The sequence below is a fragment of the Hypomesus nipponensis genome, chromosome 21 (genome assembly GCF_054491055.1).
Source record: "Hypomesus nipponensis isolate SF chromosome 21, ASM5449105v1, whole genome shotgun sequence".
NCBI lineage: Eukaryota > Metazoa > Chordata > Actinopteri > Osmeriformes > Osmeridae > Hypomesus > Hypomesus nipponensis.
In genome coordinates, this window is record NC_140381.1 from 7,585,001 (window position 1) to 7,611,796 (window position 26,796).

Below are 26,796 nucleotides of genomic sequence, written 5' to 3' on the forward strand. Positions count from 1 at the left end.
CCAGCATTGTATGATGCAGCCATGGAGAGACAACAAACGACCTTGAAAACGGCCAGCATCAAGCCAGGGCTTTTAAAAGAACCTGGTTCAAAAGGTCATCAAGTCTCTTACAAAGGAGAGGTCGACCAGACCAACCATAAGAGACTGCACTGTGGCCAAATCGAAAGCATGTTTAGGTCTACGATTTTACCTCAAAAGAGGAGAGACCTGGAGTGGCTTCCTGTCTGGAGGTGGTCTCTCCTGTACCCTGTGATTCAGTCGTAATGAAAGACCGGCAGGGCACACAGGCAGTGGAGCAGAACTACAGTATATGGCTGCCAACCGACTCTAAAGAAAGCCGGAACACAGTGGAAATACTGTGCCACGATAAAGATGTGGAGACTTAAAGACTACCCTTTTCTGGTTCTGCACATGACTTGGGGGAAGGTTCAGAGTTCCTCCAGACTTCCAAGACTGGGCATGTGAGGAAGTTGATACAGATGGAGGGCTGTTTGTGATGCCTGGCAGGTTCTCACAGCACCAGCCTCTGTGTGTGTGTGTGTGTGTGTATATATATATGTGTGTATATGTGTGTGAGAGACACTACCCTCTCCCTGGCCTGTGTATTTACCCTGCTGTGAGGTGGTGAAACCAAAATTAGGCTTTTGCTTGCTTATTTTTGCCTCTTTAGCCCAAGAGGCAGTAAAATCAACAAGATTGCGGTTCGGAGAACACACACACACGGCATCTCCGGGCGCAGCTCGACTCACACACCTACCAATCCTTACCGTCTGTTTGAAGCTGTCTCTCTCCTCGAGGGTGAGCGTGTCCGCCTTGGCGATGACGGGAACGATGTTGACCACGTTACTGAGCCTCCTCATGAACTCCACATCCAGGGGCCTCAGACTGGGGGAGGAGGGAGAGAGAGGGGAGGGAGAGAGATAGGTATACATAGAAAGATGGAGGGGGAGAGAGAGAGGGAGAAGGAGAAAAAAGAAAGAGAGATGGAGAGAGTGAGTGAGAGACAAAGAGATAGAGAGATGGAGAGAAAGAAGAGAGTTTAGTATTTGAACCATGAAGGAGTCAGACAGTTCATTCTAGACCATGTGGACGGTGCTTGACACCACCAGGGGGCAATACTGTTTCATTGCCTTTTAGATGTGGTATGATGACTTTAGGTTGTGAGTGCCTGTGAGTGTGTGTGAGTGTGTGCGCCTCTGTATGAGTGAGAGAGAGAGAGAGAGTGAGAAAGAGAGAGTGAGAAAGAGAGAGTGAGAAAGAGAGAGTGAGAGACAGCGATAGAGAGAGAGAGAGAGTGAGAGAGACAGAGAGAGAGGCTGGAAGCAGTGCCTGTGGTTGTTCAAGCAGATCCTCCTCTGCCCTCCAATTAGCCTGCCACGCTGGGGCCTAACCCTAACCCTGACCCTGGCTCTAAGGCCTGGAGCAGCTGTGGCCTAGCAGCCTGCCTGGGCCCCCTGACACACACACACACACACACACACACACACACATCAGAGAAAGCGTGGTGGATGTGGTGAATGAACCTGCCGCATACACAGAGCTATGTAGCTCATGCTGTCTGCACATTAAAAGCGATAGATGGAAGGAAAGGTAGGAGAGAGAGATGGAGCACAGATCACCCCCTCCTCTCTCTGTCTCTCTGTCTCTCTCTCTCTCTCTCTTTGTCTTTCTGTCTCTCAATCTTCCCCTCCCCTCAGGATTTGTCGTGTGCATTTTTGCATGCATGTGTGTATTTTCTATGTGCGTTGTTGGCCTACATCATCTATGCAATGTGACTGTGTACACGCTACTGCACACGCGAGTTTGCATTACACACGTATCATGTGTTCATGTATGTTGAGCCACATGCACATATGGGTTCACACCTATAGGCAAGGACACAGGCATGTGAAATTGCATCCACAGACACATGCGCATACGCGCATACACACACCATACACCCACTACCCTGACATAGCCTTGCACTTAAACGCTAAATAATCCCATGCGGTGGTTGTCTGTCTATAGTGAGGGCTGCTCTGTCGAGGCCGATTCTCTAAAAACTGCTCTGTGGTCAAACTGGGAGCTACCAAGTCAGATGGTAGGGGGGGAGCTCACTGTGCAGACCGCTCTGCTCTCCTCCTCCCCACTTTCTCTTAAGTCTCGGAACCCCCCCCCCCTCCTTCTTTATGTAGAGTTCCATTATCTGAAACCACTCAAAACTAACTGAAAGAACCTTGGAGCAAATTGCTGACATGTCAAATACCAGCGAGCGCTAATAAAATTCAAATTACAGTTCGGCAGGCTTTTCGAAGAGTCAAACCTTTGACTGTAAAACTCGATATCTCCACTGTTATTCAGGCGGCTACCGATATTACTGAATATTCAGCGGCGCGTCCAATCATTTCCCCCGCTTGTGATTTCTTCATTGTGGAGCCAGATGGCGAAGACACACGGACTCGGGCAGGAAAGGGGCTTTGGCACTGGGTGTGGATAATTGGTTGCAGAACCTGGGTTCAAACCTCAACCCGAGGAGCCCGTGAGAGAAAGGACAGAGGCCGGGAAGAGAAGGAGAAGGACGCACCAACAGTTGAGAGTTTTTCTTTTGCATCATGATAGAAACTCTCCTTCTGGGAGCGTGGGCGCATGGAACGTTCCCTGAAAATGAAACGCTTGCCATTGCCGTCTTCCTCACGCTTCCAGACGTCATGTGGAAGTAGATAGATCAATGTCCGCTCCGTACAGTGGCGAAGTATACATAAGCACGTGTTTGTGTGCTTATGTTGTGTAGTATGCGCTGCGGGGTGAGAGAGCTTGTCTCAAAGTGAGCAAACGCTTTCAACTTCCTTCTTTCCTGTGTCTGGGTGGCATGACGGAAGATACCACTTCCTCGCCCCTCTGTCATCGCCAGCACCGAGTAACGGGGCCCCGGAGGGGACAGGTGCTGGGAGATACCATCCGAGGCTGTTTGGACGGGGGGGGGGGGGGGGGGGGGACGTGGGGCTCGGGATGGACGGAGAGGGTCTTGGCAGGGAGAGGAGCTTTAATCTGAAGGGTTGAAGAGAGAGAGGGCTTGGATTGCCTTGTGTGACAGAGGGTCTGGGGCTGGTCGCAGTGCCTGTGCAGCTGCCAGATAGACTGTACCCACACACACACACACACACACTGCCCCTAGTTGCAGCTGTGGCGACTTGAGGAGATGATGAGAGGGTCTGTCAAAGTGAGATGGAGCACACACAAACACACACACACGCACACATCATCCACTCAGCCAATACACTGCAGGGAACAACAACTCAAGTGGACAACTGTTACTGATACTGGTTGGGGGGAGAGGATGGAGTCGTGATTGAGACATGTGGTCAGATGGTGTGTGTGTGTATTTTCCACTCACCCAGGGAGCACATAAGGACACTAACTAACTGCAGACCAGAGCAAAATACAAAAAGAGAGGACTGTCATTCACAGCAGCAACAACAACAGCAGCAGGACCAACCCAGTCGGCATAACAGACGAATTAGGAGCGTGGGTCTGTGCTAGCGTCACGACAACTAAGAAAACAAGGTCACCCCATAGCCTCCGTCTGGGTGTTCAGCGCCAGCGGATGATTCCAGAACACTGCAAACGGAGGAGCCACGCACAGGGAACGCCTGGGAGTACACACCATGTTGGTTTTTCTAGAAAATCTCGAGGCTGCGACTTGTCTTTACTCTATTTCCTTTCAACTGTTGATGACTTTGGCTGCATACAAGCGCTGCAGTCGCTGCAGTCAGCAGCGTGTTCATCCTCTGGCTCACCTGCAGCCTGATACCTTGACAATACATTCTCGGCTGTCTGTTGACAAGTCCACGCCATAAACTAGTATGTAACCTGTACTTATCTTCTGCATTATCTTTCTCCTGTCAGTCCTATGTCTGTGAATTCCATCATTACGGGGGGCGAATGGAGCTTTTGTGAAACCCGACTCCCAAAAGATACCTCTGTGTGTCTGTGGGCAGGATGACTTCCACATGTGGTCGAGAGCGAGAGAGATATATAGAGACAGAGGGAGAGAGAGGGAGGATGAGGTGCAGACGGCCCCAAACAATAATATGACAAAAGCTCAAGGGATGTTCTCATGTTACTTATCCTGTGTGCGAGTGTGTGTGAGAGAGAGATAGAGAGAGAGTGTGTGAGAGAGTGTGTGAGAGAGAGAGTGTGAGAGAGTGTGAGAGAGTGTGTGAGAGAGTGCGTGTGAGAGTGCGTGTGAGAGTGCGTGTGTGTGAGAGTGCGTGTGTGTGAGAGTGCGTGTGTTTGAGAGTGCGTGTGACAGAGTGTGTGAGAGTGCATGTGTGTGTGTGCCCACCAGTGTCCTGTAGGTGGGATGAAGTATATGCAGCAGTGCACTCTGGAGTCAGGGATCCTCTTCTTCCTGTTGATGTTAACCTCCTCCTGCAGGTACTGCTCATACTGGTCGTTGATGAACTTCATGATTGGCTGCCAGCTGAGGAGGGTGAAGGGGGAACATGGGACATTGAGTTCTCCGGCGAGAAGGAAGGCATTTCGCTTTCAGAAAAGAACTACGACTCACCAGTTCTCGTTGTTGATCTGGTCCCCGAAGCCGGGGGTATCGATAACTGTCAGTTTCATCCTCACGCCTTTCTCCTCAATGTCTGGGGGGGGGGGCGACGACAAGATATCATGAATACTCTAACTTCATGCTGGACTGGTTAAACTCAAAACACAAGGGCTAAGACACATGACATCAAGGACGTTTTTTTCAATGTCGTGAGGCACACAGGTCTATTTGGTATACTTGTGACTCACATCACGTAACAAAAAATGGATGTATATCAGTATATGTATGTGTGTATGTGTGTGTGTGTGTGTGTGTACCGTGACTGATGGACTTGATCTCGATGGTCTTGGGGATCCTTTCCTCAGGGTCAGGCTGGACAGACTTGCGGCTAACCTTGGACTTGAACAGGGTGTTGACCAGGGTGGATTTACCCAGACCGCTCTGCCCTGCTCAGGAGAGAGAGACTGGAGTTAGTAAGAAGGACACACACACACGCAGCCAGGAACAAGCACACACAAAAAAAACATCCGTACAAAAATGTAGCTGGATGTTTCGACAAATGAGGGATGCGTAGCTTCAACTCTGGAATCACACACACACACACACACACCATGACCTCGTGTATAGATCTAGTGTGTAACAACAACCAGCTGTAGAGGTCAAACCCACTGTGGGGAGTAGCAGATGTACCGACCACACACACATTGGCACACACTCTCTCACCAGACAAAGCTTTCACACAAGGCTATGCTGGCCTAGAGTGGTGGGGAAAGTGCCAGAAGGCTGATTGTCTAGAAATACAGATCAGGGAGTCAAGATAGCAATGACACGCATTCTTCGTTTTGCACAAAAAAAAGGCCTTCATTCACAATCAAGCCTAAGAACGCTTGTACTCCTGAAGCAACGACACAACAAAGTATTTCTCTGTTCTAAACCTGGCATTCGCTTGTGTTGCACGTTTGGCACACTCTCACACACACGTCCATGCTTGAGTGTGTCATTTCGCAAACCAGTCTTGTCGTGTCATGTGGTACTGAGCAGGGTCAGGTGTCTGCTGGGTGAGAACTCGGAACGCGGGAGCACGTCGCACATCGTTCTGTTCTGCTCAGGCGTTTGCCAAGAACGACAAGGAACGTCTGGATGCAGAACCAAGACGGGGAGAACACTCAGAGGTGACAGGCGACTATCAGAAATCACGACAGACGATGCTCTGGATTACCGTTATTCAATAATGTTTTGACCGATTATTAAGCGGATGTCTTACCCAACCGTTTTGCAGTGATTGGTATCAGATATTTGACTTTGCGTGCCTGGGTCGTTGACATGTAAAGCTACCCGTTCCAGAACGTTCTCCAAATCCCTGGTCGCCATCTCCTGTGCGACATTCATACCCGGATACCCGTGCGCACTTGAACGCGAGCAGACGGGATTTTTTTCCCATCCTGCTGCGGCCACACAGAGAGACGTCGTCTGAAGAGGAAACCTCCGGAAGGGCCTCCTCAGAGGTCTCTTAGTGGTGTTTAGTAGCTTTGATCACCTTGTGGCGTCTGTCAGAGTGTGAGCGTAAGGATCCTCACATTCTTTCCCTCGTCTGGGGCGCCATTGACACACACACACACACACACACACACACACACATTTATACACAAATGTATACACACAAGGTGAGATATTGATGGTTGCATCCTACACATGTTGGACTACATCATAAGGCCATGTGTGCCTTTTAAAACAGCACACGCTCTCTCCCTCTCTCCACACACAGAAGAGTGTGTGCTCTTCACCCGCCCCCTAAAAAAGTCTGTTTTAGCATGTCAGGGTAATGGCCATCATTATTCTTCCATCTCTCTCTCTCTCCCTCTCTTCCTCCAGCTACCGGGGCCTTTTATCTACGGCGGAGGCCGTGCCAGTCTACCCATCTCTGGGGCCCCAGACCTGAGGCCCCCCCGTGGGGCTTGGGAGGAGACTGAAGAGCACTAAAACCTCCATGCCTGCCAAGACAGACCTTTGGTGTTTTGTGTGCCTGTCGCTGCCATTTTCTTGGACACACACACACAGAGAGACACACGCTCACAGCAGGAAGAATGTGCGTGTGCGTGAGTGCAAGCGTGCATGCTGGCATGCATGATCGCCGCTCAAATCAGGTGGAGTTCCTGTGGGTGTGTGCGTGTCTTCAGGTGGCCTCACTCACCCACAACCATGATGTTGAGCTCAAAGCCCTGCTTCATGGCCTTCCTTCTCATCTGCTCCAGGATGGCGTCGATGCCCACGTAGCTGAAATCGGCGGCATGCTTGTCCCCTTTGCCCTGCGGCGGGTGGGCGCCGGCCTGGTGGAGGTGGGGCGACTTGGTCGACTCGGACATGTTGCTGTGACTTGTGTTGACCTCTGACCCTGATGTCACAGAGAGAGAGGGGAAAGAGAGAGGGGGAAAGAGAGGTAGAAAGAGGGGAGGGAGGGGGAAAGATTTTCAGTCAGTATTTTGCAAACTGAGACATGTGACAGCAGTAGACACCTTCAGCCTCTTCTCTAACAAGCTGAAGGAGCCTTGTGGTACCATCAGATTAGCACCGCATGTGTACCAGACACACTTCCGCCCCGTGAAAAAAAAGTGTGAAGCGCATCTGCTTCATTTCCGTTGTGAAACGTTGTGAGACTTCTGAACAGAGCTACACCTTCACCTGTCTTCTGAAAACGACCACATAAAAGGATTCAGCATTCCGTCTTTGAACCGGCTCATCTGTAGCCGGGGCGACAGGACATTGAAAGCATTCAATCCCCCCCCCTCAAATGGATGAGTCCAAATCCTTCAAACTGCAGGAAACGGCCCCAAACAACTCAGCATGTCAGGGTAATGGCCGTCGCCAGTAAATCACACAGAGAAAAGTGTAAACATCTGCAGCCTACAGCCGTGTAAATCTGAACCTGAATCAGTCACAGCTGTCTCACAATAGCCACTTAGACAGTTAGCGTGGCTGGAATTCCACCCGGCTGGAATTCAACAGCCGCCGACCCTCACGTTGTGAGGCTGAAGGGGCGAGGCGTCGACAGCCCCCGCAACGTTTCAGATCGCAAAGAGGGACCCTTGCGCAAGTTGAGGGCTTTTCACGTCGACTCTTAACTCACCCGAGACAGACGTGGAGGGCAGGTAGGGAAGAGAAAAGCAGACAGTCTGAGGTAAAACAGTCCAGGTTCGGGAGGAGAGTGAGGATTCGGCTCTGGGCTAACTGCCAAGGAAGGAGACCAGCCAACTAAGAAGAGAAGCTAGGGAGGTTCCCCTGCGTGTCTATGCTCCGAGACAGGCGCACAACACTAACAACTTCAGTCGAGTACACACAACACCAGCCCTTCCAGTGGTAGGAGGAGACAGAAGTTGTTGCCTCTTTGACACTCTTCTGCAACGAGTACACATCCACGTCTGTCTCAAACACCTCTTAGGCAACAAGCCTAAGCTAGTCGACAGCACACCATGTGTGCTAAGAGGGCCCTCACCTGAACTAGTTTATTTATGAACAGACACTCCGTTATCAGTTGACCGACTCCAAAAGCTCCTTTTGACTAACTTCAAATGAGGAAAACAGTCAATCACCACACAGGCGTTACAGTCTAGTATGATTTCAACTCAAAAAGAGCATTACACACTGAACAGTCTATCTCTCTTTTTTGACACCGTTATATGTTCCGTCTCATTTCCTCTGCTGTTCCAAGAATGCATCTGTTGATCTGAACTCTCACTGGTTTATGAATTTCCTGTTCATCACAGTCTTTTTCCATGTTCTCTCTCTGACACACAGACACACATAAACACACTGACACTCCAAGGCAGTAAAAAGCGGTGATTTCAATTTTTTTCTTTTGTGATTCAGACGTACAGTTTTCCCACAAGACAAACCCCCAATTCCTGAATCCCTTAAAAACCATGTATGGGAAAAGTACTCCAGCAAAATGGCAAAAACCACCTTTTAGCAGAAATTGCTAAGTGGATTGAGGGGGGGGGGGTCGTAATTTCTGGTCCCAAGAGAGACCACTCCTAGTAACACACACACACACACACACACTCACTCAAACACTCAAAAAGTTTAAAATGAACAGTCTCCCTACAGACTTGGCTGAACTAAAGAAAACCATCTCCAAACAGAATGTCCTTTCTTTCCCGTTACAATGAGACGATACATGATGAGAATAGGAAGCGAGGAGAGGGTGGACCGCACCTTCCTACAGCATGCAGCTCCCTAGGATGATGGATTGAGGCACACCTACCACATAGCAGCTTGGCCCCAAAACTTCCTGGGAACATTCAAAGAAAGAAATTCCCATTCTCCATTCATCAATCAATAAACGTCACAGACGGGGGTATTGGGTTTTATTTTCGCGTCCCCCCCCCCCAGATCCGCAAGGCGCTCCTTAATGCTAATAGTTAGCCCGCCATTAAAACTCTGGCATTAAACAGTCCATCTAATGTGAAACGTGAACCCTTTCCCCGACTCCCTAACCACTCAGCCACCTGAGTATCAGGAGGGTGTGCTGGACACGGGCTACTCCTTTTGTGGTTACTGGTCAGGGTGTGTGAGACGGAGGAAGAGGGATCCACTGAGTCACTGACTTGGACACGGTGGAGGATCACAACCGGCAGGTTGGTAGCAGCAGATACTAGAGATGTATTGGATGGCTGCAGCATCCCTACCACAGGGCACAGCGACAATGCCAACACCATGCCATCTGCTGGGTAACGTCTCTGTTCTCTAAGAATAGACACTCCCCCCCCCCCCCCCCACACACACACACACACACACACACACATACATACACACACACGGGTGCGCAGATGGCTTTGGCTTCACACAGACGTTGCCCAGCCCAACAGTCTGCTGTTGGAATTCTCTCCACATAATACTGAACATAAATCTTTCATTGTGCCGCTCTGATCGTTTTAATCGTTTTCTATCCCCCCCCCCCCATCAATCCAACTTCAATACACATTTCCAGTTCCTCGTCTTCACCTAAGAGCTCAAAACAAACAGCTTTGGTATTTGAGGCCAGTGTAAATGTCACTGTCAGAATTTGCAAGGCCCTGCTTTTTTGGGGGGTCGCTTTTTACGAGTCACAGATTCAGTCGACGATTACGAGAGTACTAATGACCTTTCCACTGAGGATGCAAGCCACTGGATTAAAAGTGAGCCGCAGCTAATTCAGGCTTGATCTACAATACATCACAGCTAATCCGATAGTTCCTAGGTTTTGTCCTTTAGCCAAGCTTCATTGGACGTGAGGCTGTGTTCTAAAGTCAGGCCAAATAGCACCGCAGTGGAGCCAAAACACTGATGGGTGAAGCGGCTCATTCGAATGAACAGGGAGAATTTGACTTGTAGCAGACTAGAAACACAGGTGCTTAAACGCCCCTCGTTTGAACCCCTTAGAGGACACAAGCACAAAAAAAAACAGGTAATGATTAATTTCGTCTGTCGTCCAAAACAAACCCACTCAAACACCGTTACCAAAACAGATACCGCTGTTATGTCCAATGTTCATATCCACTGACTACTGATATTCCTGTCTTGGCATGAAAAAAGGAGGATTGGATAAGCAGAAATCTGGAGCTTAGCCAAGCAGATGAAGTTACAGTGTTCATTCAGGTCTTCGGTTCGCATGATTGGATGACTGGATTAACCTATCAAACACATTCCCTCAGACCCACTGTCTCCACACAGGCGCACATCCCTGGGAATCGACCCGTGACGAGTTTTCCACTGTACGCTCCCAACACTCAGATTGAATCAATGGCAAGCTGGAATATGAACGCAGAGCTAAAACAGCCAACGGTGGAAAGAGATGAGCCATTTAAAACGAGTCGAAGCAGGTTCTTAGAATGAAAACGGGGCTACGTTTCTTGTTGAGCACGTTGCAACCGTTTGTTGACTTGGAAGTGGTTGTGGAGGCTGGAAGCTGGAAGCTATTACCGGCAGGGTGCCCCTGTTTGGGTCTCAACACTAACCCCATCACTTGCAGGTTTATGTTTATAGAACTATGGGCTCTTAGAGAGTTGGGAGACGAGAGTTTGCTATCAGAGCAGGAGTGTGGCTTCTATCATCGTTTCAAATAGAAACAGGTGGGTTGGTGTACCAGAGAAGTGGAGTATGATCGATGGGGTTTTCCTTGCTTTGCGGTCAACGCTTGGTTTCCTGTTTGTCGGTGGTGGCCTAACAGACGACAGACGTGAGTCACGCATCTTTCAAACAGACACTGGTTCTGGTGTTTCTGATCCTTCACGCGAGTCGTTTTAGCGACGAGCTAAAGCTTGTTCAGCTTGTCGTCATGGGGAGGCACAGTTGGCAAAGTACAACATGCCTCCGATCCCATGATGTCTGAGGCAAATAACCGTCAGTTGGACGGGAGACTTCCTGTAAGCTACCACCGCACAACCTCCATCCTGTCCTCTCTCTAACTTCTAAGAATGTGCCCACCAGAAGCCTTCCTACTACCCAGTCAGATACAATTCCCGCCCTTGTGTTTCTGACGTTCATAACATCCTACAAGACGTATCCTGACCCAAATAAAACAATCAGAGGGTGAAAGCCACACGTTTGTGGGTCTGTGTGAGACAATGTTGACTTTGTTAAAATAGTACTCGTTCTGTGTTCTGGTCAAATTTACCGTGTATCGCTGGAATTTGGGGGAAATTTATTTAAAACACATTATGAAACCATTGTTTCTTTCAAATCTTTCAACCACAACCTCCATTTCCCTTTTTTGAATAATATTATTGAACATCAGGCTTTTGTTTGCAGCTTTGATGCAAACGCATATTTGGAAAATCTGTTTTACAATACTGTAATCTGTAGTCTGACAATACCAGAATTCGGATGAATACCACAGAAGACGAAGAGGAATAAGAGATCCTGACGATAATTAATTCCCTACCGAACATGTAATTATGCCTCATGGCCCTTGTGGTTTGAATCCTGTGGTTGATGAAGCTGGCTCATTATGGCTGTAGAGTGGGAGAGATGCAGAAGGATATGCACTGGAACTTCAGAACTCTTTCTCGGAAGACGAGAATTCGGAACCTCTCCGACTCAAACATGCCTCTGGCGGAGGGCAACAGGTCATGTTATACAAGATACTATACTTACTATGCAAAATGTATGATCAGTATCGATACTTATGAAGGAGTACAAAACAAAAAGGATGAAATTATACCGCATGACTCAAAAAGGTACAACGATAGACGGTTGTTCTGACAGAAGGAGCCGTGGGGACACGTCCAGGGAGGCCAGAGCCTCACGTGTGCCCTCTGGTCACACACCATGACATGACTCGTCTTCAAAACACAGGCTGCTCTCAAGACACAGTTCCCATGAGGTTAGGCCCGATATCCCAGCCCCGGAACTGTCAGGACTCCCTCCCTCCCTCCCTCCCTCCCTCCCTCCCTCCCTCCCTCCCTCCCTCCCTCCCTCCCTCCCTCCCTCCCTCCCTCCCTCCCTCCCTCCCTCCCTCCCTCCCTCCCTCCCTCCCTCCCTCCCTCCCTCCCTCCCTCCCTCCCTCCCTCCCTCCCTCCCTCCCTCCCTCCCTCCCTCCCTCCCTCCCTCCCTCCCTCCCTCCCTCCCTCCCTCCCTCCCTCCCTCCCTCCCTCCCGGAGATGGCTGCTTTGACAGCCGTCTCGGAGGAGGAGGAAGCGATCGTTAATTTTTATGTGTGCCGCTGTCCTGAAGAGATATATGGAGGGTTGAGTTGCAAGGAGGGTGGGTGGGGGAGAGAGAGAGAGAGAGAGAAAGAGAGAGAGACAGGCAAGCATGAGAGAACCAGCTTGTGCTTGGACACTGTATGACACAGCAAATCCTCCTCCTAATGCCGGCAATCCATAAGCCTGCTGTCTGGAGGGGGGGTCAAACAGACACTGCATGGGCACGAATGCAAGCTGGAAGTTTTATCATGGCTCGTTCCTTAAGGCAGAATTTCCAACACAAAATCTCACTGGTCAACTGGCACTGCACTCTGGGTGTTCCCAGAGGAGCAGGATGTGGGGGGTTAGAGCCATGGCTGTCAGGCACCTCCAAGAGGAAATTCCTCTCCCTCAATCATTCAATCTTCCATCCCTCCATCCTTTGAAAAGCAGGACGACCTGGCTGATTAAAGAGGCCCGACACACGCCTCTATCATAACGACGATGCCAGTCCTGGCGATGCAGTGAGTTGGATGACGGGTAGACCCGACAACTCTCACTCGCGCGCCAACAAACGCGCACGCTCCAGATGAAGGTGAAGAATGCTACTGGCCCACTTCATCTATCACTCAGTGGGGTTAACCACAAGCCCCTCCCCCCCCCCCCCACACACACACACACACACACACACACACACACTCCACAGAATGTGACCCTTGGCCCTCCCAGGCACTGAGCAGATGGCGCGGCCCGGTGTTAAAGTACAGCCTTCCACACGGAAACTTCTGGAGGGCCCAGATAATGACTTGTCCCTGTGGGCTGAAGAGACAGTGAAGAGATAGTGGTTATAAAGAGAGAGGTAGAGGGGGGGTGACGAAAGAGAGATGGGGGGAGGGAAAGAAAGAGAAAGAGAGAGAGGGGAAAGATGCGTGGATGCTAACTCTACCTGAACAGTGACAGAGCGAGGGAAATAACAGGAAAAACAGAGCAATACAGGAACACAGAGAAGGGGAGGGAGGGAGTCGGAGATGTCAGCGAGAGATGGAGATAATGAGAGAGAAGCAGGAGGCCCATAACGACTGTGGAACTTTTTGTTGTGGTGACGAGTGCCTTTGTGTTCCTTTGGTGAGAACCAGTCGGTTCGAGTTCCACCGTGGTCGGTCCATCGACCACAGGGTTAGAGGAAGAAGGAAGGGAGATTCGGAGGACCAAACCACAGAAGTGGTTCTGGAGCGGTACTATTGGGAACTGGGTACAAGGCCTTGGGTGAATGATGCCTGTTAAAAACCTTCAGTCTCCCAACCACCAGTGGGAAGGCGCTGGCTGTTTTTTCTCCACCGAGTGGCGCCCCTCTGAACACCGCGGTTTGTCATTAGGACCCATTTCAGTGTTGGGACTCAGCGCTGAGACGTTACGGTAGTGATATTAAGTGGGGTTTTTTCTCAATTAGTTGCACATAACATGTGCCTCCAATTAGATCTCTTTGGGTTGCAACACATTTCAATGTGTGGAAATGTTTTTATTTGAGCTGTTCAGACAGGCTCACAAAAACCAGCCAGCGAAGTCAAATGACTCTTAAAGAGGACTCCAGCTTGTAGCTGAAACAAAATGATCTCATTTAATAGCTACTGCTAATGAGCGGGGGTTTGTGCTACTATGTAACAGCAGGATTTAAACAATCCCTGACTTTGTCCTGAGGTGAACCTGTACAGATACATGGGCCAGCATGCTTGAAGGAACCCATCTATAAAACATCAACCAGATCAACAATCCTTTGCAATGTGAGTAGAGCCTGGAGACGTGGGAAGAAGAAGAAAAAAAAAACATTCAACCGACTTGCTTCCACTTCTGCTTTCTGCCTCAGTTCCACTTCCCGTCCATTGGAAAGCAATGACTAGATCGAGTTCTCTCGAAATACCGATCCAATGTAATGTAAAGATATCGTTTTTCCCCAGTGTTTCATCATCACAGTTAAGACAGCATGACGGATGCGGCCGTAGCCTGTGTTGCTGGCATACGGCACGCACAAGCCGCAACAGGGCTCCCATTGGCTGGCAAGCCGTCAACAATCACCTCTGCCAGGAAATGACACGTTTGCCGTTCCTCCACACACACCCTCCCTTTACGTACAGACAGTACTGTAAACAGCCTCTCGATCCAAGGGCTGTTATGTTGACTCTCAGCTCTCAATGTACAGATAAACACTCCTGGGGACTACAACCATGCGTATACACTCCGTATGCTGGGAACACATCAGGATTTTTCATCCCATAATATAAGAATAGAATCGCGGATCCAATATGAGTGAATGCTGTATGCCATTTGTGTCAGTCTCAGGTTGTTTGCCTTCATAAATATATTTATTTGTTGCTCAGCCGTATGATGCAAATACATGAACCTTTCCTTTCTGGAGGAATCTTCCTCTCCTCAGGCTACTCACCTGGGCAGGTTGGGTCCTAGCTTTACTGCCCGAGAGCGTAAAACACTCAGCGTGGTATTTGTTGTGAACGGCCTAGCCCTTATCAGAAGCCCACCAACCCCTCCCTCGACGGCTGAGACCTCTTTAAGAAGCGTCGGTTTGTGGAGGCTTCACTTGCTAATTAGCCTGACATTAGCATTAGCAGCTTGAATGTAAACGATGGCTGTCTGGCTCTGAGTATCCTCTGTTGTCATGTAAAGCTGAGGTGGATCATTAAAAAGCACCGTTATGGGCACCACAAGCTTGACTATAAAAAAAAGGGGTGAGTAGAAAACACTGAATAGCCCGCTAATAATTACACCCATGTCCACAGTCCACTACTATACAGCTGCACGTGGAGAAGCTGTGTGCATCTTTCCTTGGCGTGGCTGGTGCCCCCCCTCAGGCAAGGGCATGGAGATGAGGACATCTCTGACGTATAATACGCCGTGACGACGGCAACTGGAGCAGAACACTGCCGGGCTCTGCTGCATCACTCCACTGGCTGGAATCGTGGTACGCCATTGGTGGAACGTGACTGAGACGTCCAATGCGTAAGCCACAGAAATTCAAAATGGAGACCTGTGTGGCCAAGGGCTTGGAGTTGTAAAAAAAAAAAAAAGACAGACTGCCACAGTATTTCAAACTGGTGCTTACAGTTCTGTACGTAATTTAAACAGTTGAGTAGACACAGCAAGGATGGGGTTCTCTTTATTCAATCTAGAGGCCCAATGGACCTCACCCAGAGGGATTCTGGGTCTTTAGGGAGGGGCACATCACATCTCCTTGGAAGAAAGCGTCAAGCAGAAAATATGGCATGACGTTTGAACTCACCTTGAACTCGCCTGAAAACCCACCAGGGGTAAAAGATGCAAGTGATTGCCAAAAGGAAATAAGTTCAAATACTGTGCTAGGTCAACATGCTAATCCACTGGAATAGATCAAAGCCAGACACAAACTATCCATGATGTTACATGGAGGGTAGGAGATGGAGGGAGGGGATTCAAAAGAAAACCAGAGACAGGCACAAGGGACTTTCATGAGGCAGGGGGGACTGATTAGGGGCTAAATCTGATTGGTCAGCATTCCCCCGTTTCAGTAGATTGATCACCCAAGCCCTGCGTGGAGCCAAAAACACAAAAGAAACAGAGAAAGGGGGAGAAGAGAGAGAAAAGGAGTGGAGAAGGGGGGGGGGTTAAGAGGGGGAGCAATGTCCCCCGCCCCCCCAAGTCTCCCGGACTGAAAAACAGCACAATGGAGCAAGGGAGAAAAAAAAAAACACTGCACTGCATATTAAGTTGCTCTCCAAAAACCTCTTGTCGAAAAAACACTCGCTCACAACTCATCTCACCTCCAACAGTGTGTTGTCTAAACAGGACACACATGGCAAACTAACTTTGACACACACACACACACACGGTCAGAGAACAAAACCCCTCCTTCTCTACTTTCCCTCTCCTCTATTCTCTCATCCCCCTTTCCCCTATCTCTCTCTCTCTCTCTCTCTCCCTCTGTGAAAGCTTACACCACCGTCTCTGCTACAAGAGCAAAACACACAAACACACACACACAGAAACACACGCAAAACTCCAGCTTGAATGAACATGGAAAGCATCGAAAGGCAAAGAACACTACTCACCCAGCCCTTCCCAATCCTTCTCTCTCTCTCTCTCTTCCTATCTCTCTCTCTTCCTCCTCTCTCAATCACCCTGATCTCAGCTCCAGCTGGAAAGGCTGTGCTGCTACCGCCTGGCCCCGCCCCCCGCCCAGTCATGTGACCGCCAGGCGGCCAGCAGGCAAGCTCCACACCCCTAATTCAGATGAAAGTGAATGGAGAGCATTGTGGATGCAGGCAGGCTCTATCCCCGGTGTGCAGGAGAGGGCTGTAGAGGCAGCATGCGTGTGTGCGTGTGCGTGTGTGTGTGTGTGTGTGTGAAACAGACATTAATATGATGTGGTTCATAACGACCACGTGAATCATCACGCGTATATGAGTGTGCGTTACCTTCAACCATGTTCCCTGTGTGTGTGTGCCATTCATTGTTGTTGAATGTGTGTGTGTGTCCTTCTGCCTCCTCCCTCTCTCCCCCCCACCACTCTCCCCACACAGCTTGAGGCAGAGTATGTGCTCAGGCTGAGGGGGGGATGGGGTGGGAGCGCCGAGGGAGCGGGGGGGGGGGGGAGCAGGAAGACAGTGGGTCATCTCTCCTCAAGGGCCCTCTCCCTATCACACACGTACACACGCGCGTCTCCGTCCATCATGTTCATGGCTGATTCACACCCATGACTAAAGGAATATGTCCCAGTTAATGGCCCCCAATACCTTCCCCTCTCGTCCACAAATGAGCCCACAGCTTTCTTTATAATTTACGTGTTATGAACGCATTGAATCCTGTTTGCGTTTCCTGTGTGTGTTTGTCTCGTTCCAGTGACTGCCCTCGGATGCAAATCAACTAACCGTCGGTGACATTTATGTGTCACTGTCGCAAATCTTCCAGACAAGAGAAACTCACCGTCAAGTATTGGAAACAACTTTTAAAAAAGCAATTTATGACAACGAGTGGGATTTGAAACGCGTGCCACGTTTTTCGCCACGAGTGAATGGAAAGAGAAGCCTATCTGGTCCCCGCTTGCAGGTCTTCTTCTTTCCTCATTAGCTCGCTCGCAGGAGGCCCATGAGATGTTTTCATAATATTCAGCACAAATGCTTCCTTCCTGTTCAAGTTGGAGCTGAATCTAATTCTTGGCTGGGTTTCAGTTGTGTGTGGATGTGTGTGTTTGAGAGAGTGTTTTGTTTTTGCATAATGTGTCTGTGTGTGTGTGTGTGTTAGAAGCGTGTCTCCGAGTATGGGTTTGTGTGTATATGAGTGTGTGTGTTGGTCTCATGTAGTTTGTGCACCTGGCTGTCTCATGTTAGGAGATGAGAACAGTTTTTGTTCTCAAGCCAAAACAGCTTCTGAAGACACAACAGACCATCTCTTGACTCTCTTGAAATGTATACTAAAGAGTATAATGTCTTCAGAAGGATACATCGAACATGGCACAGTTATATATTCAGTTAGGCCCATAGACACATACGACGGAATGTATTTTCAAAGATATGCTTGCATTTTAAATTCAACTTTTACTCAAGCAATAGTCGCTAAAGTAGGAGAAAACACAGGCAGCAGCTTGTATGCGTGTGAGTAATGTGACAAAATAATTGCATAAATATTTCTGTATTCCACTCTCTGTTTACAGTGTTAGCAATGGATCTGGGTCCAGCTTCGCTGCTCATAGATTTCAGCAGGCCATTTCTGTGAAGAGCTCGACCATCGGGGGTGAGATGTCATCACCTACTGACTTCCTTCCTTATCTGGATTCAGCATCATAACATAACAAGATGAGAATAGGTACACAGACTTTTGTCATGCAGCTACGAATCAGCAGTAGCCACAGCCGTACATATGAAGTTACCCAGCTCCTCGGTAAACGGTCGCTCTGGTTGCTTCAGAGCTTTGTGTTTGGCTTGTCATCACAGCTTGGTGTTGTTCCCCACTGGAACTGGGAGCCATTTTGGTTTGCACTGTGTGGGCCAAACGGACGACTGGAGACTAACCAGCAAATACTCTGCCCCCCAAGGGAGCTCTCTGATTGGACCAGAGGTCAGGGCTGATTGTGAGATGCACGTACAGTGATTGGAGCATATGGAGTTAATTAGGCGGTCACCTCGATGACTCAGCAGAGAGGTTGACTCACTGAGATGCAGGGATGAAGAAAAAAAAAAAACAACACAAAAAAAACAAGGCAGAGGAAGAGGGAGACAGAAACATCTGGAAGGGCCTATCTGAGATCTGCAGGGAAGACAAACGTCTGTCTGCGACTTCCTGTTTTGTGTTTCGCCGAGGGTGCTCTGTTCCCCTGTGGTGCAAATGAAGACACCATGTGTGACCAGATAGGACCAACAACATTTTTTTTGTTTCCTATCCTCGCCTTCTCTCATTTGACTGCACAGATCTGAAAACCTTGGATGGATGATAGCCTACTGCCCACAGCCATTCACCTGGCCAGTATCATGGTTCTCTCCCATATTTCACAGATAAATGGAGATGAAAAGACGATGGTATCTATGCAGAGCTACTCCCTTGGGGGGGGGGGGGGGGGTGAGCTAAAGCAAAGTAGCAGGATGTATTATTATCCTCCTGACACATCTCAGACCTGGTCCCTTCAAGGTTACAATAACTCAGGCAATGTTTGCTTTTCGATCTGCACTTCTCTGCAATCACAAATGGGCCAGTAGGGTCTTTGCTAGAGTGATGACCGCAAAGATAAACTGTCCGAATTTGTGGTCTGAAAGTTTGTTTGAGAAGAGATATTTTTCCAGGGTGTCCTTTCCCCTAGGATATAATCCGCTGAAGCTTTTGCAGCTGCGCTACTTAACACGGGTACACTGTACTTGAAAGTGAGACATTGAAAGACAGGGAGAGGGAGAGAGAGAACATATGGAGCTAAACTCTAATGAAAGACCGCAGACGCAGACCTGACACACACAGACTTCCACAGACATTCTGCAAAGTCTATTAAAGTCCACCGAATCAAATAGTATCCAGAGATACTTTCCAACATTCATACAGGGACACAGTGCCTAAACTCAACCTACGAGTGGAATGAGCGCCAAGAAAAAAGATGACTTCAGCAAAGGGCAAACAGTGCATCCCTGCAAAACTCGTCAGGTTACCGTAACAACGAGGTTGAGGAGTAAAAAAAAAAAAAAAAAGGAAATCATTCATAACAGCACCTTGGGATGCACGACTCCCCAATCTCTCCCCAAGCTCTCCCCATACAGTGAAGAGCACGCATTGTGATATGCAGCCCTTTGATTGGCTTTAATGCAAAACAGTTGCGGAGTCGTCACGGCAACGGCCGCTAGCTTCAACAGCCTTCTCCTATAAAGCAGGCCGACGTACTCACAAAGGACCTCCACCTCGGGGCTGCGGTGCGTCTCGCTGCAGGGACTTGCCATGTCTCCAGCACTGGGGATCAACCAGCCAGGGAACAAAATGCACAGGCTGGCCAGTATGGAGGAGAAGAACCAGATGACCAGCAAGCTGTGGATCGAAAGGGAACCTCCCCTCCCTCCCCCTCTCCGTGCGACAGCTGGGAATTCCAAAGTCCTAATGTAAAGTTTCTGTAGGGTTCTCCCCGGCGTTTCGACCTTGGAAGGAAAACGTCCAGGCGGAACGCTGAACAGATTTGGGGGTATGTGACGGGCCTTCCGGGGGGGAAATCCCGGCGGGCTTCTGGGGGAACGAGGGATGAGTCAGCGCCTCGCGAGGGAGAAGACGGGAGGCTGTGATTAGATTCTCGCCGCGGTCGTTCCCAGAAACCTCCCCCGGACAACGATGTTAATTATGTGCAGAGACAGAGACTGAGACTGAACACGAGCAGACGAAGGCTTCTCAGTGCAAGGCTACAACAACGAATACGTCGCTGAATCGTTTCTCTGCGTATGGATTTCATGGAGGCTTGAGGAAAACGGATGTGTGCCCTTGAAGATGAGGTTAGTTAAAGAGAGGACAGTGATACAGCACAGTCTCTACAAGGGCTACTGGGTTCAAAATGAACGCCGTCGTAGCCCACAGTGAGTTTCCTGGAACAACTAACCCAACACGGTACGCTCCAGTGAGGAGCGCAAGCTCGTGCCCTTTCCCCCAGATGTTCAGCTGTGTGAGAGGCTGTTCCATCTCGCATTCTTCTCCTCGACACACATGCCCTCCCCTGTGTAGCATCAGCGAGCAGAGCCCTCTCTCCATCCATCGCCTGGGTCAAAGTTCACCAAGAGTTCCTGCGAGCTCCGTGGACAAAGCCCCCCCCCCCCCCTCCCTGCCCCAAATTAATGACTCACCCGAGGACGAAACCGTCCACCAGTTCATCTAAAAAAAACGAGCCCCCTCGCCACCCCCCTCTCATCTCCAACAGGGAGAGGATTCTGGAACATCGGAACTAGTTTAGGCAAACGTTGTAACAGTGCCTCGATGCAGTGTTGTGTTTACACGGTGGAGGCTGCTAATCATCGTAACACCGGTCATGCGACTAAGCGGTATTTGGTCGTGCCTCCTCGTGTGTTTGTTCTGCAACTGTCTTCCCGGAGGCTGCTACCTGCTAAACGTCCCTGGAGGCAAAGAATCAAGTGATGTTAGGTGTGATGGCTTCCTGTGGAGAGTGAGTTTCCTTCTCCTGCAGCGTGAAGTGAGAATCAGCGGGGGGGCGTAGCATCAGCTGTGAGCAGCATGTGACCCTGACCCGAGAAACAGACACCATTTTGTGTCTCATTTCGGAAGCTGTAGAGTTCTGTATGTCATAGAGTTCTCCCTTCCCCATTGGTGGGCCGGTCCTGCTTTGGGTACATGACGACTTGAAACGCTGACTGAGGTCCCTTTTAAACACTCGACGCTTAACGATTTTCTCCCCCCAATCTAAAATAGGCTAATGTTTTTGACTGTTTCACTAGTCAGTTCCCTCGGGGGATCCGGTAGAATGAGGCACTGTTTGTTTCCAGGCCACTTCTACTTTCAGACCACAGACAATAACACACACACACACAGACCAACACAGACACCCCTGCCCTCTACAGCAGATGGCATAACGGTGGCACATGCGGCCATCTGCCCAAACTCATTATGACGCACGTCCTCACGCCTGTGTCCACGTACTCGTGCATACCCAAACGTACAAGCGTACAAACACGGCGTACACTACAAAAACACACACCACACACGCATGACATCACTTAGCAACAGCTGTCGGCAGCCTCTGAAACCGAAGCCCGAAGGACGTCCACGACTGGACTGCCCCGATCGCCGCGGTGAATTCCAGATAACAACGTCGACGACACGTCGTTAGGCCCTCACTCAAACGCAAGCTCTTTATCAGCCAGATGAAGCCAGGGCCCGACATCATTAGCGCTGACCCGCGTTGGGTCCCACCATCGTCAGTCATCGTTTTGCCCCTCGCACAGATGGTGGGCCTGAGTAGCCCAGATAAAGCCTGGACAACACAAAGCAGCTGGATCCCGAGAGCGGGGGGGCGGGCGGTGCTTTACAGATCATCTTGGTCCGAGAAACAAGAAATCCGTCAGAAGGGTAGAAACAAGGGGGGAGGGCCCAGACACAGATACAGGAAATGACCAACGACCCAAGTTGAACACTGGATTTTGGTGTTTTCACACCCATTGACACATACATCCTGTTGTATGACTATGTTAAGCCTATGTTCTGCACCTGTCTTTCCCCAACCGTCTCTGGAGGAGGGGATCCCTCACTCAATTGCTCCTCCTAAGGTTTCTTCCATTTTTTTTTTCTCCTCTCGTGAGTTTTTCTGGGAGTTTTCCCTTGTCTTCCTTGAGGGTTGAGGTTGACTGAGAGGCAGTACTGGGGGCGTGTGTGAAGCCCTCTGTGACATTGCCAGTTAAAAAGGGCGATACAAATACATTTGGATTCGATTTGAAACGCAACACGGGACCGCCACTCACTGGCGTCTCCCGGTTTCCCCTGTCACATGACACACGCGTAGCCCTCCGGTTTCCCCTGTCACATGACACACGCGTAGCCCTCCGGTTTCCCCTGTCACATGACACACGCGTAGCCCTCTTGGAATGAACTCGGTGGACTTTGAAAGCGTTTGCACCGGTCTAAATCTGTGGGACTGTGGTCAGGAAACCAGCAACCATGTTCTTTACAGCTAAGGACAGGCCGGTTTGATTGGCTGTTACCTCCCAAGCACTGACAGAGGAAGACAGGGTGAGTCCATCAGCCCTCTCACCCCCTGCTAGAGGATGTGGTGTTGGGTGTGTATCAGTAGGGAGGGGGGTGAGAGAGATAGCCGTTCAGGAAGAGAGTGGAAGTGGGGGTGCAGGGAGAAGAGGGGGGGGGGCGGTCTCAGGGCAGATTGAGGGGGCGGAGAGGGGGTAGCGAGTGCTTCTCTGCAGTTGGTGGGAAACATTTGTAACCCCCGACTTCCACCAGATGCAGAGAGTAAACGGAAGCTTCTGGAAGCGTTATCTGAGGGCTGGCTGTTCCTTTTCTCCATTCGGTCAACTCCACCCAGAGGAGCCTCTCACTCAAAAGGCTTTTACACTTATCCTGCCTCTGTCCACAATCTTCAAGCAGATTTGTATACTGCATAAGAGCAGTTTGGAACAAATATCATGTGTATAAATAGTAAAAGCATATTAGTATCAAAGACTGACCTCCAAAAAGAGGACAAGCCTTTCCTGTTTTTGAGCCAGCGTGAAGGATAAACAGATCTGTTGGCCCTTTACGGACAAAGCCGTGGGTGAGAGAGAGAGAAATTCAACATGCTCTCTAAAAATGTTGATATGACATGACATCACCTGCTTGCCAGACTGACTTTTCCCCATGCTTCACCTGTCAGACACTGCCTCCTGCTGGTCTTTCTGAGTAGTGCAGGCTCGCACCTCAGCCGAGCAACTGAAAACTGCTGGTCCCAAAATTGCTGAAAACCGACCGGCTAAAAGCGAAACTGAAGTCAACCACAGCAGTTTGAAGAAAAAAAAAAAAGGCGGCAGTCCTCACTTTTGAGAGGTTTACCTTCCCTAGTTGCAGAGGTATGCAACCAGGGGCGTCGCTAGAAAGGCTGGGTCCCATGAAGAGATTCTGGGCCCCCCTCCCCATTTTGGTTTTGTCCGTTCTTTTTCTTTCTTCATTTTCCTTCCAAGCTTTTCCAGCCCCTTCTCAGCTTCTTAGTCCTACAGGCTTGACCGACATCCAGGGACCAACTTCACGTATCATATTAGCAGAGCACTTACGTGGACCAAAGTCCCATGGCCCTCTTGTCTGGTGCCCGGTCCAGATGGAGAGATATGGGCGATCCTTCAATGGCGTCTGACTCCGTGACGAGCACCAGACCGGGGCTGTCAACACGACCCTTCAGAGGAGATACCCTCCCACAGGGGCGATCATCTGAACACTCTCCCTCTCAAGACCAAAGTGCCCTTAATTGCGTTCGTCTGCCGGGTCGTTGTGGTGTGGCGTGCGTGAGCCCGGCGACATGGCGAGCGGGGGGGGGAAGGGAACTGGATATGGGGGAGGGAGAGCGGGCGAGAGTTTGCCCTCCACGGGGGGAATGTCGCCTCTCAAGGCTATGGTACGAGCGTGGAGGGTCGTGTCATCAGAGGCCGAGTGCTAGCGCTTTGACCTGGGTGAAATGTACCACCCCCCCCCCATCCATACACACACACACACGTCCGTTCCTGTTTTCCCAAAACGACTACTGGGGGGCCTCTTTCTAATCAGGCAGTGATCTGCCTCACCCCCAGGTCCTGCCGCAGTGGGTCGACAGACAGCTGAGAGGTTTGAAGGAACAAATGAGCTGGTCACATTTTTTGTTTTTACCATTTATGACCAAGCCCTATTAATAATTATAATAATATATAATATGATGTGTATATATTAATAATATATAACAATAATAATAAATGAGGCCAAAATAAGTTGTTATATACAAGCTGCTCTTTGATTTTGGATAAACCATAACAAAGTTCAGTCGGTTTCCTATGTTTGTACTTGGGAGCACAACGATTGGATAGCGGCCTTCCTGACCTGATCACGTGATTCTAAATCGAGGAAGTCCAGCACGGCAAGGTCAGGTGGAGGGGAAACAATCGTTCTGAAGGCACACGGAAGGAAGCCCGGGAAGTGAACGTGCGCGCGCACATACGTGTATGTGTGTGTGTGTGTGTGCTTGTGATGTCATTTCCTGTTGGAAAAACTGCATGGACAGGAAAGCAGCTTATCAAACAGAGCCACAAAAACACTGTCGGCACTGACAGCCAAGTGGAAAGAAAACCTCCCAGAGGGCCCACTAAGTAAATCTGTCCATCTGTACGCGCACATCGACTTCCACATTATCTCCCCAATGAATCGCATAAAACGGGACAAAGATCTCCATAGTCCCCTATCAAAATGAATTACAGTTCTTATGCTTTTAACTCAATCTGATGGGGGCCTGTGTTTGCACGGCGCACAGTGCTATGTTGTTCTTGTTTCTGCTTCGATGATGCTATCTCAGGGCTGGCAGACAGGCAGCATGGGCCCCGGGGCAGCAAGGGTGGGCCCAAGGCCTTCCAGGCAGGTCACCCGTCATTTAGACCCTTAATAAGGCCTCCCCCTGTGGGCAAATGACTGGCCCAGACCCCACTGGCCTGGGGAAAGGGCCAGAGAGACTGCAACCAGAGTGGAAAACGAGCACACACACTCACTCACACACACACACACACACACACACACACACACACACACACACACACACACACACACAAGGTCTTTGCTGTATGGGAGTTTGTCTGCCCCAAATCAAACCCAATGATAAAGTATCTGCATTTATATACTGTTACTACACAAGCCAGAAACATATAATATGAAATGGCCTGTATCAACAGGAAAAAAGGCCCATAATTATATTTCATTAAGAGCTAGTTATAAAATACTTGGCAATGCAGCAAATGACAATGTTGGAAAATATTGATTTATGAATTGCGGGAGTCCCAGTTTTACTGGGCGCTGTGGGTTTGAGTGAGGAAGCGAGGCGAGGGGCTGCCCGCCGTGTGTTTGTCCGATAAACAAATCGACGCACTCAGCAGCTGTAGTCTCCCCCCTCCGTGGCCCCGTCCCGGGGACCTCCAGGTCCACTACGCCGCCTCGACGGTGTCTGAACGTCGGCCAAAGGTTGCCGTCTTACGTCTGACGCATTAGATCATAGTTGGCGTCCAGTTCTCGCTCTCTCTACCTCTCTCTCTCTCTCTCGCTCTCTCTTTCTACCTCTCTCTCTACCTTTCTCTTTACCTCTCTCTCTTTACCTCTCTCTCTTTACCTCTCTCTCTACCTCTCTCTCTACCTCTCTCTCTCGCTCTCTCCCTCCATTTACAGGAATCTGTCTGGCTTGGGTCTGGCGGCCTTTCTGGGGCCTGAGAGGCACTCCATCTGTGGGAGTAACGGAGGAGTGTGTGTGTGTGTGTGTGTGTATACGTGATAATGGAATCCAAATGTGCTATGTGCTGCCACTAAAATGGCCTGGTTTGCCTAAGGACAAGCTTCTCTCTGTGTCCTGCCCTTCACCTTCCACTCCAACAAAGACGAAGACCTAGAAGTCCATATTGACCTGACCAAAAGGTCAAGTCAACGGGTTAAGTGTCGAGTATAACACTGCGAACCCTCCATTCAAAACCAAGGTGTGTGAGATGTCGAGGTTTGCTGGCTATGCCGTGCTAAGTACATTCACTAATAGCAGGAGGCAGATATCTGGTAGATACACGCAGAGCAGAGGCAAGCGGGCAGGGACCTGGTCTTTAATCAAACAGACCTCTCCTCTTACAGGGCCATGCTGGGGGGGGGAAGGGGGGGAGGGGGGGGGACCCTGCGCTGGGTGAGATCGTATTCCTCAGTCTCGCTGTGAGGCAGAGGATCGACCGGGGGTCAACCGGGGGGGAGTGTGTGTGTCTGTGGGGAGGGGGGGGGGGCAGCACAAGGATCATGTCGTCTTGAAAATGTTTCCCCCAATTATTCCCCAGTAACCCAGATTTGACAGTTGCACTGTGGTGCGGTCGAGGGATCCTCGCCCTGCGTCAGCCACAAAGGACGGAGAAAAGGCATGAGGACGAGAAGGAACAGGACGGTGCGGGAGGGAGGGGAGGGAGGGAGGGAGGGAGGGAGGGAGGGAGGGAGGAAGGGAGGGAGGGAGGGAGGGAGGGAGGGAGGGAGGGAGGGAGGGAGGGAGGGAGGGAGGGAGGGAGGGAGGGAGGGAGGGAGGGAGGGAGAAGATCAAAGGGGGGAAAAGGAAGCGCTAAGAGGACAGGAAAACCCCCAAAATGACCCCTGTCCTGTCAAGTGAGCCACACAGGCAGGATGGGATCGGCGACAGTGCTGGAGAAGAGAGTTTTCCTATTGGCCAGCGAGGGCAGCCCCCATGACTGCCTCCACGCCTCATTGGTCCTCTCTGGGTGCTCAGGCCAAGACCCGACGGTCTGGGCCCGACCCAGCTGAACTCCAGTTCAGACGAAACACACATGCGCACACACTTTCTCCGTGGTTAGCTCTCTCACCAGGAGCTGGGAGCTTTCGAACCAAACCGCTAGTTTTTCCCTCGTT

The 26,796-nt window shown here is 50.1% G+C and overlaps 1 protein-coding gene across 4 annotated transcripts in view; it reads right to left on the reverse strand.

Annotated features, from left to right (window-relative positions):
• The window catches only part of septin9b (septin 9b), a 58,068-nt gene that overhangs the window by 6,515 nt on the left and 24,757 nt on the right, over window positions 1-26,796 (reverse strand). For all 4 annotated transcript variants that reach the window (XM_084685111.1, XM_084685110.1, XM_084685109.1 and 1 more), the window contains exons 3-7: window positions 6,729-6,929; window positions 4,855-4,983; window positions 4,550-4,631; window positions 4,325-4,462; window positions 768-885 (exon numbers count right to left, since the gene is read on the reverse strand). In XM_084685111.1, the coding sequence (XP_084541237.1) occupies window positions 768-885; window positions 4,325-4,462; window positions 4,550-4,631; window positions 4,855-4,983; window positions 6,729-6,929 (668 nt within the window). The remainder of the gene's footprint in view (window positions 1-767; window positions 886-4,324; window positions 4,463-4,549; window positions 4,632-4,854; window positions 4,984-6,728; window positions 6,930-26,796) is intronic.